Source organism: Oreochromis niloticus, linkage group LG18, assembly GCF_001858045.2.
Source record: "Oreochromis niloticus isolate F11D_XX linkage group LG18, O_niloticus_UMD_NMBU, whole genome shotgun sequence".
Taxonomy (NCBI): domain Eukaryota; kingdom Metazoa; phylum Chordata; class Actinopteri; order Cichliformes; family Cichlidae; genus Oreochromis; species Oreochromis niloticus.
The window spans coordinates 25,139,182-25,156,332 of NC_031982.2; the positions used below are offsets into that span (position 1 = coordinate 25,139,182).

The 17,151-nt window shown below is 38.9% G+C and overlaps 1 protein-coding gene across 3 annotated transcripts in view; it reads right to left on the reverse strand.

Moving 5' to 3' along the window:
* The window catches only part of LOC100710773 (guanine nucleotide binding protein (G protein), alpha activating activity polypeptide, olfactory type), a 53,270-nt gene extending 39,114 nt beyond the window's left edge, over positions 1-14,156 (reverse strand). The window contains exons 1-4 of one of the 3 annotated variants that reach the window (XM_019348238.2): positions 13,434-14,156; positions 1,947-2,019; positions 863-917; positions 565-684 (exon numbers count right to left, since the gene is read on the reverse strand). In XM_019348238.2, the coding sequence (XP_019203783.1) occupies positions 565-684; positions 863-917; positions 1,947-2,019; positions 13,434-13,920 (735 nt within the window). In that variant the 5' untranslated portion in view covers positions 13,921-14,156. Of the gene's footprint in view, positions 1-564; positions 685-862; positions 918-1,946; positions 2,020-2,306; positions 3,188-3,209; positions 3,284-13,433 lie in introns of those variants that run through there. The other 2 variants (XM_019348240.2, XM_019348239.2) reach the window with 2 other exon arrangements.
* Positions 14,157-17,151: the final 2,995 nt, after the last annotated feature.

Consider the following 17,151-nt stretch of genomic DNA (forward strand, 5'->3'; position numbering starts at 1 on the left):
ACAAAGCTGAGCAGCTGAAACCTAAACTGCACTCGATTCACCTGAAATAGCGTGTCAGTGCTTTCTCGCTCCTGTTAACCTGAATTAACAATAATAAAATTCAAAACGTTCCTCTGTGTATCTGTAGCTCTGTATCAGTTTGTTATTCCTGTTCTGTGGCACTGCACACCCAGTGTCAAACAAGGAACACTTTGAGAATTATGTAAAACATTATCTACATTTCCAACACATGACCTCGTGTTATCGAATGGCTGATCGCACACTGAAAAGATGTGCTCCGACTAGTTATCATTTCCATACTTAAGTTCATATCCTGCATAGTAAACACTATGCCCTTACCCATAGGGTAGTTATGAAGGGGTGTGTGTGTGTGGGGGGGGGGGGGGGGGGGGGCATATTATGATAAAGAACAAGAAATCACAGAAGAAATACATGATTAGGTGTGTCAACTTTGATATGCACAGTTGGAGGGACAGCACATGTATACCCTCACATGCCATCAACCACACAAGACAAAAGCAGCACCTACTCTCACACATACTCACACACATGCAAAGGTCTTACCTGTGAATAGTCAAAGTCAGAGAGGGGTGCTATGCTTTTGATGTAGTCGATTCTGAATTGGTCCTCTGGGTTGGCTAGCGGGACTGGGGGTATTAAAGTGCTCATTGCAGACACTATAGTCTAAGAAAAAAAACAAAAAAAACAAAAAAAACAAGCATTAAGCAGGATGAACACAAGGGGGTGGGGGGGAATCTGATTGTAAGCCTGTATAATAATCAGTAAAATGGGATTGCAGGGGGATTCTGTGTATCAACAGAGACACTGAGCACATTTGGGAGGTGATGCAGATGAAACTCACCACTATGGCATCCTTCACGTTTTTCCGAATATCTTGGATTTTCTGTTTCTTTTCCCTATGTGGGGAAGACAGAACAGAGACATCCCAACACATTAGACGAGTAGCACAGAGGGGGGAGGGGGGGGGGGGGGGGGGAGGGGGTTAATTTTACAAAAAAAGTAAATTAATTAAACATACAGGCCATGTGCTGCATCTCAGTATATGTCCCAGCACTGGCAAATACATATGCACGGTTTCTTCCTACATATAGCATATTTTTCCTGCACAGTTTTCCACATTTTGTCAAACTTCAGGGCAGCAGGGCTGTAGTTAGTTTCTAAAAAAATCCTTTATTAAGACGCAGGGTTCCTCCCAAGTTAAAATGTGCATGTAAGCAATGAGTGTGCCACCTTGCTAAACCACTATTATTTTCGGCCATTTGAGAACTAAATATGTATTTAAAGCTCGAGTAAATTAAACCCCCCCGAAATCCTCTTCAGTGGGCACCAATTATTTGTACATGGAGGTGGTGGGGGACCCTGTATATGACAATCCCACCCTCCTGCTCCCCAGATCTTGAAACTGCAAGATCATGCCTCCCTCAGTCAGGGAAATAAACTAAAAGCAAACAAAAACAGGGTTTTCGTATAGTTACATGACTCTGACATAAAGTGGGCCTGTTTAAAATAGCACACTGTTAAGATCAATGCCATGCAAGGCCTTGCAGCAAAACAAATCATCAATAATAGGCCTGTGTCGATCACAACCTTTCACCCTCTCACATAAAACAGGAAACGGCGAATTATTTGCCATCTGTGTAACACTGACATCCTCACATATGTATGATAACTGTGCACGAAAAGAAGAGGGAGTGTGTGTGTGTGTGTAGAGAGAGAGGGAGAGAAGGAGGGGGGAGGACGATATTAGCTGCTTTGCATGGGAAACTGGGCCCAACAGGCGCTGCAGTGCCTGGGGAAAATCCATTCACAGGCTATCTTCTGGCCTCGACAATGTTATTCATTAAGAGGGGAGCCATAAAAATAATCATTAATGCGATATTTTTTTTTCATGTTGGCGTTTAACAGGCGTACTGAGCAGCACTCACTCTGCGTTGAAGCCGTTGACGTGTAGAATCCTCATCTGCTTCACAATGGTGCTTTTTCCGGACTCTCCCGCACCTTCGAAAATACACACAAACACATCACAAAATGACCACAAACACGGACATCCTGATTAGCGTGAACCCCTTCCACAGCCCCGCAAAAGACAGAAGGAAGAAAAAACCCCAACAAAATCTGGAAATGAAGCCAGTTAATTGTAGGCTCCGGAGCTTCGCTTCCATCAATATCCACCCCCATGACATATTATTGCAAGCGCTGTCAAATGGGGCTACGTGTTCGGTAAACGAAAGGGATTACGGTTAGCTCACATTTCAGACAGCCATCACCACAGAAAGCAGCCTTACCCAGTAACAAGAGCCTGTGTGTGGCTTTGTACGCTTGTCTTTCCTTTTGCAACTGTTTTTCTATCTTTTTATTAGCCTCTCGTTGTGCCTTTTCGTCGATGCGTTGATCTTCAGTCTTGCTGTTGCCCAAACAACCCATCTTCCGTCGCCCTAACCCTTCCTTGTGGAATCGTTAAAAAATATATATATATTCTTTTTAAAAATGAAACCTGGGATGATATTGCGGGTTGAAATGACACAAGAAGGAGTCTGGTGTGAAATAAAAAAGGTTAAAAAAAATCACAGCGAGGCTTCTCCGTCGGAGGGAGGAATATGTTCCCCGTTACAATTCCGCTTTAGCCGCAGCCAACCGTCATCCAAACCGTTTGCTAGTTTACAAACCAAACGAAGAATAACGACTCGCTTCAACGGAGAAATCTAAAAAAAATAGACATAAATAAGAAGAGAGAGGGGGGGATTCAGTTTCTGGGAATCCAGTCAACTGTTCCTATCGCGTTTCCAACCCCTCTCTTCTCTCAGTATTTTTTTTCTATCTGAATTTCTATCAGTATTTCTGTCTCTTTAACTCAGCACTGCCTCTCTCTGTAGCACCAGGAAGTAGCCGTGCACCGTGGAGGTGGAAAACAAACCTGCGTTAAACTGTAACATTAACAACCCGCACTTATAGAGCATTTTAGAACGTGTGTGCCAAAATACGACGAGCCATTCCAGATTTAGTCCGTTTGCTGTCCCGCTATCAAAGTAATCGGCAGAGAAGTGGAAACCCGGACGCGACTCTCTCTCTCGACTGCTTTTGCAGAGGGGCTGGGTCTCTTCTCGTTGGCTTTCAGTCAGTGAGACAGCCCTGACCCTAAACTGGCAACCCAGTTACAGCGACTGTCTGCGTGCGCAATGGGCTTTTACCTGGCTGAGGTTTTTACAATAGACTACAGGTCTGGCAACACATCACAGCAGTCCCGGGCAGGGGCGTTTCTACGATTTGTAGGGCCGATGTCAAACGACAGGCCCCACCGGAAGTCAGAATGTTTGACTAAAGAAAATATATATGTAGAGAAATGGGGCACAAAGCACAGTGTTTACTAATATACTATCACTATAATCCCAATTCAGTATTTATAGACAAGTTTTAGCATGCCAGTACACTTTAAATTTTAGAAAGTAAAATACTCATTAACCAGAAGAGTTTATTATTGATTAATGGATAATCTTTAATTTTGTTTTTCATGTTTGTTTGTTTTTAAAAAAAGCTTGAACAGAAGTCAATGATTGTGGGAAATAATAACAATAATAATAACAACAACAACAACAACAACAACAACAACAACAATAATAATAATAATAATAATAATAATAATAATATACTGAAAGATCTCTGGTTTAAATATAAAAAAAATTCTGTGGTCTTTTTTTGTTTTTTGTTTTAAAAAAAAAAGTAGTTTTCAGTTTTTAGATTTCCAATATGGCAGTTTCTCTGAATAGGTTTGGGCCCCACTTTAATGCATAATTTTGCACATCACACTCATTTTAAAGCTACAGATGATTTTAGCTACATAACTACTGCTGTATGTCTCTATCTATAATAATAATAACAATAATAAGTCATTTATAAGTAGATTTCTATTTTAAGTTCTGCTAATTAACAAGTAATTAAAGCTTTAAAATAAATGGTATAACATAACCTCTCACCCTGTGACAGCTGGATCTAGGCTCAATGGATGGATGATATGAAGTATTTTATTTACAGGTTTAAATTTTTTTATTTACTTATTGAAGAAAGTATTTTATCCCATATATATATATATATATTTATTAACCAGAAAAAAAACACCTGAAGGAATATCATAGGAAGAGCCTCCCATGTGCTTGAGTCTCTCAGAAGCAAAACTCAAAGTACTTTTAAAAAAATAATGTTTCACGGTATAAATATGTAGAAAGAAATATTGGGATTGCATGTTCTACAGTAAAATATACAAACCAACACTAATGACCTCTGCAGATCTTTAGGCATCAGTGCATAAAAATCCAAATAATTTTGTAGTTTATATCATTGCATTTGTTTAGCGACAACTCTGAAAACAACTGTCACTGAGCAGAGTTCAGTGCTGCGAGATAAAAGCTTTACCACATAAAACTAAAGAAAAACTCAACATGAACGATGGAAAAATGAGTCAGAAATGCCACAGCCTTCTCTTGGCTCAAGCTTTATTAAGAGAGGCTGAGATGAGGTTGAAAACTGTTCTGTGATCTGACAAATGAAAATTTGAAATTACTTTCATGGATGCTGCGTATTCTAGGCTAAAGAGGAGGGATGACGTGTTTTCAGGGAAGGCCTTTGCTTATTTCAGAAATACAATGCCAACATTTCGAGCATTGTAACGGTGAGAGAGTCCAGGTGCTAAACCGATCTGCTTCGAGTCCAGATCTGTCACCCACTGAAATCACTTGGCATATTATGAAGAGGAAAATGAGACAAATGAATCCCCATTGTTGAACAGTCACTTATCAAGCCTTGAAAACTTTCCTGGGAAATCCTCGGTTCCTTCGCATCATGCATGTGCAACTGATGAATCAGCAGTAACTGTGCGATGCTATGATGTCAATATAGACCAAAATCTGTGCTGAAAGCAGCTCTGGAGGCAAAAGGGGGTCCAACACAATACTAGCAAGGTGTACCTAATAAAGTGGCCACAAGCATGTATATACTGAAATTTCTGAGCAACTTGAGAGACTCCATAAAACAAGATCTAGCAACATGATAAGTTACATCTAGTCAATTGCTCTGCTGTAAAATTGCAGTGATACTAACAAGAGATAAAATGTTGTTTAGTTCTATTAAATCAGCATAATGTTATCCTCAACCTGATCTCAAAATGCAAAGTCCAAATGACGGAGCACAGGAGTATTTTAAATATACGTTAAGCAAAGATAAAAGAGATGCCTTTTCTCTGAGTTTCATCCTTTGTGAAACTCAATGCTCAGCACACATTAAAGCCATGTTTGCCACCGACACAGTTTACACGCCTGCCCGCCGTGCCGTGTGGCGGGCTCACTGTAGAAAGAGATGTTTAGGATGTTAAATAAGTGCTTAGTGCCACGTCTTCTTTACTCATAAATGTTTACCTGCCAGAGGCTAAACCAATAAACCAACCGTAAACCATGGACCACCACAGAATGAAGGATTTATCCCAGAGACCATCAATCTGACCGTTTTGCCAGAGCTTAGACCTGCAGTAGCGCTACAACCACATGAACGGCCCTCAATTAAGATCAATTAAAGGCATTTGATAAAGTTTGCTTGTGATGGCTTTTCTTTCTTTCTTTTTTTAAAGCTGGCCTTTACAGTAACATTTAAATTTAGTTTTAAATTTAGAACAGCATTGCGTCATTTGTCAAAGCAGTATTTATGAAACAAACTCATTTTATTCACATCATCACAACGTCTCGTATCTGTCGTTAGTCCCGCTTTCCTGTGTTAAAGCACACAAACTATCAGTACCAGTCTGCTGCATTCAGGTTTTGAAAACTAGCCGCAAAATGTACTGTACATATTAATACCATCACTAAACGCGTCACTGAACAACGAGGTTATTTTTGAAACATATACCAAGGAATCTGCCATTATTCTTATCGAAATGCAAATACAAGCAAATACCAGTTTTCTGTAGTGAAATTAGTACAACAAAGTTAGCCAGCATGCAAATCCACCCTTGAACCCTCACTACCACCATTAATACTCCATCACCAAAAGAGGGAAAAATCCGTCTACCGGCCTGAGAAAGCAAGGTCAAAACAAGTGGCTGGCCCACACCACCCTCTAGTGGCTACACGCAGCATTGCACGCATGCTGTCGAGCTACTCGTGAATGATGCAGAAGTAGGTTTTGCTGCATAAATTATTGTCCTTTTTAGGAAGTACCGTCTGATATTTATATTTAGCTTGCTGCTGCTTCCTCTTAACTAGACTAAAAGTGTGTGCCAATACTCATTTTTCTTTTAAGTCCCTCTCCAAACAAAGATTGCTCTCATTTATCTGTACTTCACTTGAAGTCCTTTTTTTCTGCCATCTTTGTCCAGGATTTGACACGAGTCACATTCATCTGGTGAAGGAGAAAGGTTTCTCAATGTTCCACCTAAATTCAATCTGTATCGGCATGAACAGCAGAACTAGCTTTTGAAATCATGTGCAAAAACATGCAACTTTTAGCAGATGCATGATTTGTATCCTGTGGAGACATAAGAAAGAGATGAAGAAAAAAAAAAAAAATCAATCAGTGCCTCCCACCTGACTCTGAGCCCTAAAGTACAAAGGATGGGTTGAAATTTAGGACCTTTTTTATTTTATTTTATTTTTGCAGCAGTTTTGAGCCCCCATTACTTTAATGAGTAGTAAGTAATAAATGTTACCTGGAAGTGCTATCTGTTTTCTGATCATTCCCACAATAAAACAATAAAAAGTTATATCATCATGGCTCTTTAAAACGAGTTAAAGAATAAGAAAAGCCCCATTTTTATCCCCATTTTGATACCATCTTTCATACTGTGTCAAAAAGATTATCTAACAGTCTTATTTTGACTGTTTTAGGGCTTTTAAAATATAAAATGTGAGGACCAAAGTTTGCATGCTTTCATTAAATAGAATAAGGTTATTAAATTAGCCAATTCTGACAGGGTGAGGTGGGAACTTTTTACAGATTTGGTTGGTTGATTTTATATAGCAGAAGATATACTTGCCTATTAAGGTCTGTGTCAGTGTATGCGCATGTGCAGCCTTGGAAGCAGCTCTCAGATCCTGTATTACAAGTAAATCTGTTTTTTGTCTGACATTAATGGTTCTTCCCTCCATTTTCACCCTAACACATATCCACACCTCGAGTGACTCGGGTTTATTTCCCACACCCGCTTAAAGCCCCTTAAACACAGCTGCAAATGCTGCACAGTTGCACTGTGGAAGTAAAACACAGGCTTTACCAAAACTATTGCACTTTACATTTAATATAATCAAATATTAGGCTTTCTGGCTGGGAAAAGATTATAACTGCCAGTGGGGTGTAACGGCAGACCTAATAATAACTGACACTTGAAAGAGTTCTTTTCTCCACATAAATCTTCTACACTTATTTACTGGCCCGGCTATAATTGAAGCATGTATTGTATAAACAAGGCACGCGTCCAAATGATATGCAGCTAAAATTAGCCTCCTTGAAATTTTTTCTGAGGCTGGAAAGAACTTTACAGCACTCTCTGTGGGGACAGAGGCTCTTGATAAAGCATAAATTATACTGTAAGCACAACGTGAAGAACAACCACGGTCCAATGTCCTTCAAATGTGGCGTGGTTCACTCTGATGAAGCAATCACAACTATCAAGACAACTCACACTGCGACCTTGCTATCAGTATCATAAACACGACTGTAATTCATATTCCAGTACCTGCTGTTTCTCATTACATTAACTGGGAACTCTGAGCAATGAGTAGCAAAGTTCAGGAGTGGTCAATGATAAAACCCATTTAGACAGAAGCAAAGTTCAGCTGCCTCTGCTTGTATTCGAAAGGGCTGGGGGTGGGGCCTGTGTGAGTGAGTAAGATTTTCCAAAGTGTGCATGATTTCACATGGAGGATAGGGACTCAAAAGGCAAACAAAAACAAAACTAAAAAGCACATCTCGTAGGGACTTCCAACGAAATCCGCATTTAGCCAGCCTACCTCGTTTCAGTGATCGTTTCGGTCAGAAGTACCACATTGTTAGCAGCCTGTTGTTCAGGCTTATGAAGGCGATAAGGCTGAGATATGAAACAGCCAGTTAAGGACATCTAGGAAAGCTGTAACAGATATTATCAGAGAACTGTGCCGAATCTGAGCCAAGAGGCCAAACAATAAAGCAACTTCCTCTCCAAGAAATCATAGGAACTTTCCTTCCAGTTCCCATCCCTGTATTCCTGCACTGCGAGTAAAAAATGTACTACCAAAGGACTTCAGATTTATATTTAGCTAAAAGTGTCTTTTATTCGAACACACCTAATAGAAAATGTTTTTACTGTAGGTTTGGAGAAAATATAACACTACTGTGCTGTGAGAAGTCCAGATAATAATAATAATTACACACTGATCCGTGACTTTCTGTGTCTAAACAGATAAATGAAAAGGCCTATTTTTGATTAAAATGAGCCATCTTGCTTTGCAGTTCAAAGACATCAGATATGTTAAAGTTGCAGCGCATGTGGCAATCTCAAAACCTTTAATAAAGGGCTGTATCTTTATTAGAGAAGCTATAAATATTTCATGTATATTTCTGTGTATCGCAGTCAGTAAACTACACAAGCAAGCTTCAACCTCCTCAGAACCGGCAGTGCCTTATACTTTGCTATGCCATAAAGAAAAAACTTCCCATATGAGGAAATACTTTTTTAGTAACAGTTATGTAACAAAGTTACAACTTCCTGTTCAAGGATGAAAGCTTAGTTTTTATTCTTATCAGGTATCCAACTAATTCCAAATAGATCCCAAACAGGAGCTTGGGTCTCAGGAGGTCAAAAATACTGGATCAGAAGTGATTTACCCTCACAGGCTAACTTATTTTGTCAAATTGCAAAATAATTCTCATGTTACAGGAACCATTTACATTTTTTTTTCCATCCCAAAAGTTTGGGGAACTTCTACATTTCTCTTTTTAAATGTGTGAACAACCTAGTCACAGATCTGCTCCATAAAATTGTTTTTAAAATTCCACTATGAGGCGTTCGCAAGGACTGCATCAGTGGAAAAGTGTTTTCATATTACACACTTTGGACATTGATGCTTTGCAGAAAGATCTACACTTAAACACTCATTTATACCTTGTGTTGCATTCAAAGACACTGTAAAGAAAGTGGTTGTTTTGTCTTTTAGGTTGAGGGTATTTGTACATTTTGCACTATTACGCAGTTTTTAACGATCTGAGTTTGTATGCTTCCTTGATGGTGCCCTTTCCTGTAAAAGATTTGCTCTCGATGGGACTTCCTGGTTAAATAAAAGGCCATTAAAAAAAAAAAAATTGCATTTGATCAGTCCCCTTTCAACCCTGCCATAAGAAATAAAGACATGACTGATTTTACAGCTTTTAACACTGAGGAAAAACTGTGATCACTGTTCTCAGGGACAATTTTTTTTTTTTTTTTTTATCTGTTCCATTTTATTATTTCTTTATGTTTATTTTACACCTAATCTGCAAATTATTTGTGGCTAGAAGTCCTACAATTATGACTACATATATATTTTATTTAAAATATAGCGCATGCAATGACCCTACTATATACATAAACAAGTACGAATCACTTCTATTTCCATTATCGGTCTTTATGGGTCACATTTTTCCACTTGTCAAAGATCTAAAGAACGTAAAGAAAGTCAACCTGCTATCACAGAAGACCAATGAATGAATCTCACAAATATCTGTATTTAAAAAAAGCTTGAACGTGTGAAGTTTTGCTAAAACACTTTTTTTTTTAAATGATGAAATGTCTCAGCTCCACAAGAAATTATCTTTATTTCTGTATTAGAACATAAAATCTTGGAAAATGAAGAAAAACTATTTACTTTTAGGGAAAGAAACTGTTTCAGCCTCACTTCAGCAGGTTAACTTCATATTTTCCAAGTTAGTGCCAAATTAATGTTATTCTCCAAAATATTACTCATCAGCTGTTACCATATGAAGAAAAAGCCTAACACAGCATTCGAACATTTACCTGATTGTATAAATATTACCAAAGCGTGCTCAAAGCCTAGCACGGCAGCCCATTTATGGTCAGCATTCGTTCCTCTTAATCATTGTTATTTCACTAAATTACTGCAGCAAATACAAACAGATAAAGTGACCCAGATTAGCCGCCATACGTTGCCTTGAAATGTAACACTATTTGAAAGGTGTCCACTTTCAGAGGAACACAAACCACCTCAGTCCACTGCAACAGGAGTCCTGCTGGAGACTGGCAGGATATAAAGCCCCAGAGGCCTCTCGGGAGAAGCCAGAGGTGGCCCGTGAGGGCTGCTGGGTGTACCAGGAGAGTCAGCCAGTTCCCAAAAATAACTGTGATCCTATGGAGGCAGATCACGCTGAAGTAACACAGGTCAAACATGCTGTAAGCTTCCATGGAAGAATGTATGACAGTGGCCTGTGCGGCTTCATTAGGATGAGCCATTTCTTCCTGTGTGTAATTAGTGGGAGCTGTTTACTCAGGAAATTAAACTGGCAGCCATTTATAATAATCGAGGAAAGAAGCAGTGCACTTTTCGAATACAGCATCAAGCCTGGCATGAAACTGCGAAAAACAAAAGAGCATCAGTTCTGTTTTTATTGTAAATGTGTCGACATCTAAGTCTTTTATAATCAGGTTAGCCCTGGCCACCTTTAAGCTTCTGCTGCTGGTCAAGATTTTCTCTCTTGAAAAAAAATATCAAGTACTGTGCAAGTTTTCTTTTACAGTAGAGGGGTGAAATAACACAAATTACAAGATAAATCTATATCAAATATGACAGTATTAATTAAAGTGTAATCTCAAAAGCAGCTGGAGGGCCGAATTTAAAGATGGGTGTTACATTTTAGTTTCTGCGTTTCTGCGAGGTGGTCGAAATGAGCTCCAAGCCATTTCCGCTGGTGAAGAGGTCCAGCCCAAAATCGCCATCATTCTGAGCATAACACTGGAATTCATATAAACAATCCATCTATGGGACCCAGTGATGGTCTGGTTAAGTATACAAGTCCTGTTGTTTATATAAACACATTTAAAATCAATACGTGTCCCACATACTCATTTAAATATGAATTTGCTGGTTATGGGGGTTTTTTCCACACTATAATAATTTACTGTATAAAAAGGGCCATAACCCCCAAGTATTTATTAAACTGATCATTTACAAAGGCTGATAAATCTATTGGAACTCGTAAATTCTTCATAAATGAAGGCGTAACCATCAAACCGAAGGTCAGAACTGGGATCAGTCTGTAAGTTTGTACTCTGAGTGGATCATTTCATCATATTTGTTTGGTTATTTAAAACCCAGACTGTAAATGTGCAACGGTTTGCCAAAAGGTCAATTTTTTATTATATTATATTATATTATAAACATATAGAGAACTCCAGAGTAAATATAATCTAACACTACAAGTCACCATAATATGCTTAAAATATTATTTTAACCATTTATTCAATTGGTTAACTTTTTTTTTCAAACAGACTATTTTTGGTGCCTCTGGGCAGATAACGCACTTAAAAATAAACCTTTAAAGAATCACAGGAGCCAAATTTAGCACGCAGTGCCTGATGCAAATCACCTTATCTCTATTCATCTTTCACAATTACACCATTTTGTCAGTGTTAATCGAGCTACTTTATTGGAAATCCGTAAAGTGAGCTCACTCTACACCACAGGCTCCTATACACTCCTCTGCTGTTTATTAAAGCAAAATAACATAAAGTTATTGAAACCCCCTTACTGTAAACATGTAACAGTTTAGCCAAAATCATTTTTCAACAAATAATATTATAAAATAGTCTCTCATACATGACTGTTAGAGCAAACATGGTCCTATAACCAAAAGCTAAGTAGTCTTTTTATAAGAACCCAACTGATATATTGATCACTTGATCACAGATATGCTATGTCGTCCAATTAACTTTTAAAAAACAGAATATAGAGGTAGAAAAATAAGTTTGGAATAACTTTAAAATGGTGTGATCATGTTGATTAGCTTGACAGTACAATATCTGCAGCACATGTAGCAGAGCAGTGTCACTGTAAAGTTAACAATGTAACTCTGAAGATATCTTTAAAATATATCATATAAATCTCTGCCTGCGGTGGCTCCCATATCAGACAGACTCTAATTGTTATGAACCATCTTTGCATATTATAGTCCATCACAAGTAGCCAACTCTAGTCACTATATCGCAGAGTGGAACGCTTAACTATACTGCACCACATAAGTCAGTACATTTATTGAGCTAACCAGCGAGCTATATTCTGTGTGTACACTAAACTGTACTTGAACAAGGCACAGCAGCAAGAAGCTAAATGATCTCTATGAGGTACATATTTGTACACTAAGGTCACCTTACACACTTTATGGATTCATTTACTGGAGGGAGGGGAAAAAGACTACTGTAACTAGATGTACCTGTTGTCTCCGGTTATATAATTACAGGAGTGGTTTGCACATTGTGTGCCTTGTGATTTTGTCCCAAACTTACAATATTATTCCAGCAGCACTAAAAGCAATAAATGAGATGTAAATGTAGTGAATTAGTGAACAAGCAGTCCAATTGATGGATTGCTTCCCTGTGTGGGCCAGACTACAATGATCTAAACTGTAGGTGTCATTTAAGTGCAGATGCTGCACATCTGTGATCCAAAGTGTCTTCATAATTTAAAAAAGAATTAACAACATTTCAACATGTGGGCTTTTTTCTGCAAATACAAACTGAGGTACGCCTTGAAATCTTGGGGTGCCTTGGGTACAAAAATGTGTGAAAGCCACTTGTTTTAGGTAGAACATCTAATTTAATAGACACTAGAGCATTACTAAAGCAGCCTGTATTACAGTATATTTGTTGGTGGGTAGATGACTTTAAAAAGTGCCCCAGCTCCTCCACATAAGTGCTGAGTGAGAATGACCAAACAGCCAAAGCTAAGGCATCTTTAGATTATCTTTACAGAGCAAGTCAGCTGCACTTATAGGACACTCCAGAGTCCAAATGTGCCAATTAATAAAAGAAATATTTGTTTTCTGTCGCCTTGGACATATGCCACACTCATATTATGATAGAGGCTACTACACAAGGTAAATACGGCCCAGTATAGCCTCCAACTAAGAAGTGTCTGTGTGCCCATGTAATGTTTATGTTTGTCCCTGTTTATCAGTCGCTTAATTGGCTATTCAAAAATCCCCATAACCCTGAATGTAACTGTGACAGCAAGGATCCGATAGTCTAAACGTCCATCTTCATCATTTGTCATTGACAGCCGCAGGGAGTTTAGTCTTCACAGCCAAGCCAACAGATGTGGCAACAGGCCTCGCCAGAGCAGTGACATAATTTCTGGAAAGGCCAGTGCGTTTTTTGGTTTCTAATAATAAAACAGAGGTACACAACCTACCGAGCAGCAGCAGCCGATGCGTCTGTTTGTACTCCCGTTTGAGCTCCTTGAGCACCCTGTCAATATTCTTACTGACTTTCTTCGCCTCTTTCTCGGCCTCCTTCTCCTCCACCAGCAATTTGTCACAGTTTTTCTGCTTTTGGGTGCTTGTTTTTTGCAGCAGCTGTAAGCGGCGGCCGCGGTCCTTCCCCGTCCCTTTACCGCTGCCTCCACCTCCGCCGCCTCCGTTCTGTATGAGAACACCGTCGGTACCGGTGTCTCCACGGCGGTGCTCCCCGGCCGGGAGCCTGGCAGGGTCCCCGGGGCGCACCAGGCCGCCGCGTAGCGACGAAGTCTCCCCGCATCCCCCGGTGTCCTCCTGGCGAGCTCCCCCGGCGCGTGTCGGCACGGCGGCGTCCGGAGGCTGGTCCGAGTCCGAGGTAGCGTTGGAGATAGAGCCGCTCAGGTCCCCGAAGAGCCGGGGACGCAGACTGTAGCACAGCCCCATGTTGAAACCAATATGTGTCTGTGAATGTGATTTTTCATAAATTAAAATATCAAAAAAATCGCCGTTGTGCCACGAGCCCTAACGAGCCATCGTCACATTGGAGCTCCAGCGATGCGATTCAGGTCCGAATTTGAGCCGAAAACGTGAATGAATTATGCTCCGACATTTGCTATATGTCATTTTGCATTTTCCCCAGTCAGCCTTCGCTTCGTAGTTAGTGGATCACCTGATCCTTTAGTGGACACTGCGGGTCCACCTTACCGTAAGTAACCAAAAGCACAACCTTGGAAAAAAACGCGTCTATGCGCCTCACAGACAGGCAACAATCTCACTGCACAGTTGTTAGGTGCAATGCACGGCACGTCACATTACTACAGTATGGCCATTTCGAGAATGCTGGTCATGATTTTCATTCCTCACATTTCATGCCTGCATCTCTAAATCAGTTGGTGTCTCCTGCTCTCTAGACCGTAATCTCTCTTTTAAGACACCGGCACCAAAGCGTTTCTTTATTTGGCCCTGCAAACATTCCTCTGACACGATCTGTGGCGCACACAAGAATATTAGAAAGATATTATCAAAATGGCACTTTAACTCCTAACATTGTTTCTATGATGAACAAAATTTATATTAGGCACTACTGTGTGCTTTAACAGTGGGATCTAGTGTCTTAAGCAGGGGCGTGTCAACAAGGGAGAGGATGTGGTGGCACAGTCCCCTCTCTGTCTGCTCAGCTGGTGCTAAAAAAACTGTTTACCTGTAGAAAATATAACTACATACACAATTTGTATCAATTATATATGTATAATAAATTAAGGCCCATTATACCAGGTAAAAATAAGACAGTGTTATTTATAAACAGTGTATAAAGTTATGAAAATGAACTCCACTCTTACTAGCAGCAACATCAAATGTATATGTGCATGCCAGTGCATTAAGAATTAAATCCACCGATAAAAAATATAAGTACTTTAAATTTTTCCTTTTTTTTGAGTATTCCCAGATCAAATTATGTTGTTTGAACAGTACAAACAGTTTTAAATGCTACCTAAAGCTACTTTTGGCTGCTCCCTCTCTTTTTGTTGTTTTACAGCCATTTTTCTCCTGCGTTTAGCGTTTTTCCTGTTTTTCCTTGTGTTTATGATTGATAACCTTGTGCATAACAAAATTCACAAACAGATTTAATCTGTTTGTGAATTTTGCCTTTTGGCAAAATGTCCTGGATTTTTATTACACGTGCATGACAGCGTATGACCTGTTTGGTCCTGCACTGGTTCCTCTTTCTCATGGTTCATTACATTATCGCAGCATGTATAATGTTTTTTAATGCTTCCTTTATTTTCTCATAAACAGTTTTTTTGTATTGTGAGTCCAAACAACATAATTTGGAGGCGTTCCGTATAATATAACAACTATAACATATTTAAGCCATGCAAAATATGACCGTCATGCTATGATGATTTTCTGGATTTTCCAACATTTTTCAGTCAAAATAGGACTCACAGGAGAAACCACAGTAAGAAGATGAGTCTTGTATCAAAATGTAAGGGAAAATCAGACCTTTATAACTTGTTTTGAACAGCATTCTGTCCCACACAGTGATACAATCCTTTAAATTGTACTCAGAAATCCACATTTTTAAGTTTTCTGCAGTAAATTACCAGAAAACTTAACTTAAAAACATCCAGGGTACAGATGATTCTTCCTGTTACTCTGACATAGACATTAAATCAGTGCGGTTTTACTATTAAAACTATGACATATCAATTTGATTCTGGCACTGAGAATGGCTGTAAAATTGACTTGGTTGCACTTTTGAAATGTGATGATTTAAAAAGTGCCAAATGTTAAGCACTATTGGCACTTCGAGGCTGTCTAACTTTTACCTTCATGGTATGAAGGTAAAATATTTCAGTGGCTTCATGAACAGCACTAGAGTCAGTGTGGGGCACTTGAATTAGGTGTCTGATAACTGGGGAGCTTTGTGATGTGAATAATCATAGTTAAGGATCAGAAAACATTCTGACTACACAAACAGGTGCAGAGAGCAAAATGGACCACTAGATGGAGCACTTGTGAAACAGTAAGCCAGTGACAGAAGTGCTTCTTCCTCTGGGAGGCTGTTTCTGCAACAGCATGATGTGCATTAGTAGAGAAGATCTGTAGCATAGTTTGAAACCCTCTACTTTGAGCCCCAATTGAACCCCAAAAGACAAGCACCAGCATGTTTTTACATTATGAACCTTGCAGGTTCCATGCTGTTGTTTTGACTTCACAATGTCCTTTTACATTGTATAGATTCTGGGATAGTCTCAAGTGCATTTATTGTGTGGGAGTCAGCAAAGTGACATGGTGCGTGGGACGCATCACGTTTTTGAGTTTGCCCGGAGTTAACATATCTGAGTTTGGGTATCTGAAGAGTCTATTCTTGATGTTTTTGGGGGGTTGTGTTGTTGTGTGGTTTTATTTTGAGTCCTTTTCTTGGTTTCATTATTTTGTGTACCAGTTTTCATTTTTTCTGAGTTTCCCTCATGTGCTTTTGTATCTTGTTCATTGTGACTTTTCTTGTCACTGTTTAATTTTCTTGTTATTTATTGTTTTCCTTTGACAGTTAGTGTCCCGTGTTTGTCTTGATTATGTTCACCTCTTTCCCCTCCTGTTTCTAGTTTGCCAATTAGCCTTCTGTGTATAAATATTCCTGCCTTCCCTTTGTCATATAGTGTCTGTGTATTTTTCCTGTGTGTGCTCTTCTTTTTCTGGTTTTACTACATGTGAAATATTGATATTAAATATCATTAAATATTGAAATATTGATCATATGTAAATGTGAGAGGTCAGATTATGCAAGGCTCTGGGTAATGGAAATATAAACTTGTGTGTTCCATGTGCTGATAAAGATGATGTCATGTGAGTGAACTAAAAGTTATTAGGTTGTTTTGTCAAACTCAAAAAAACAAAATAAAACAAAAATATTTATTGCAAATCTCAATAAATAATCAGAAATATTCAGATTTAAATCTTGCCCACTGTTAACAGCATTATCTTGTTCCTTTTGGTTTTCTGTTTAAATATTGACATGACATCACAGCATTTGTGAAATAAGATGGATTTCTTTTAAATTTATCTCAGAGCTGGAAAATCTTTTAATTATTGCAATTAGACACAAGTATATAACAAAATAAGTATAAGTAGACTAGCCTGTAGCTCAGTAAAAAAAAAAAATTAAGATGG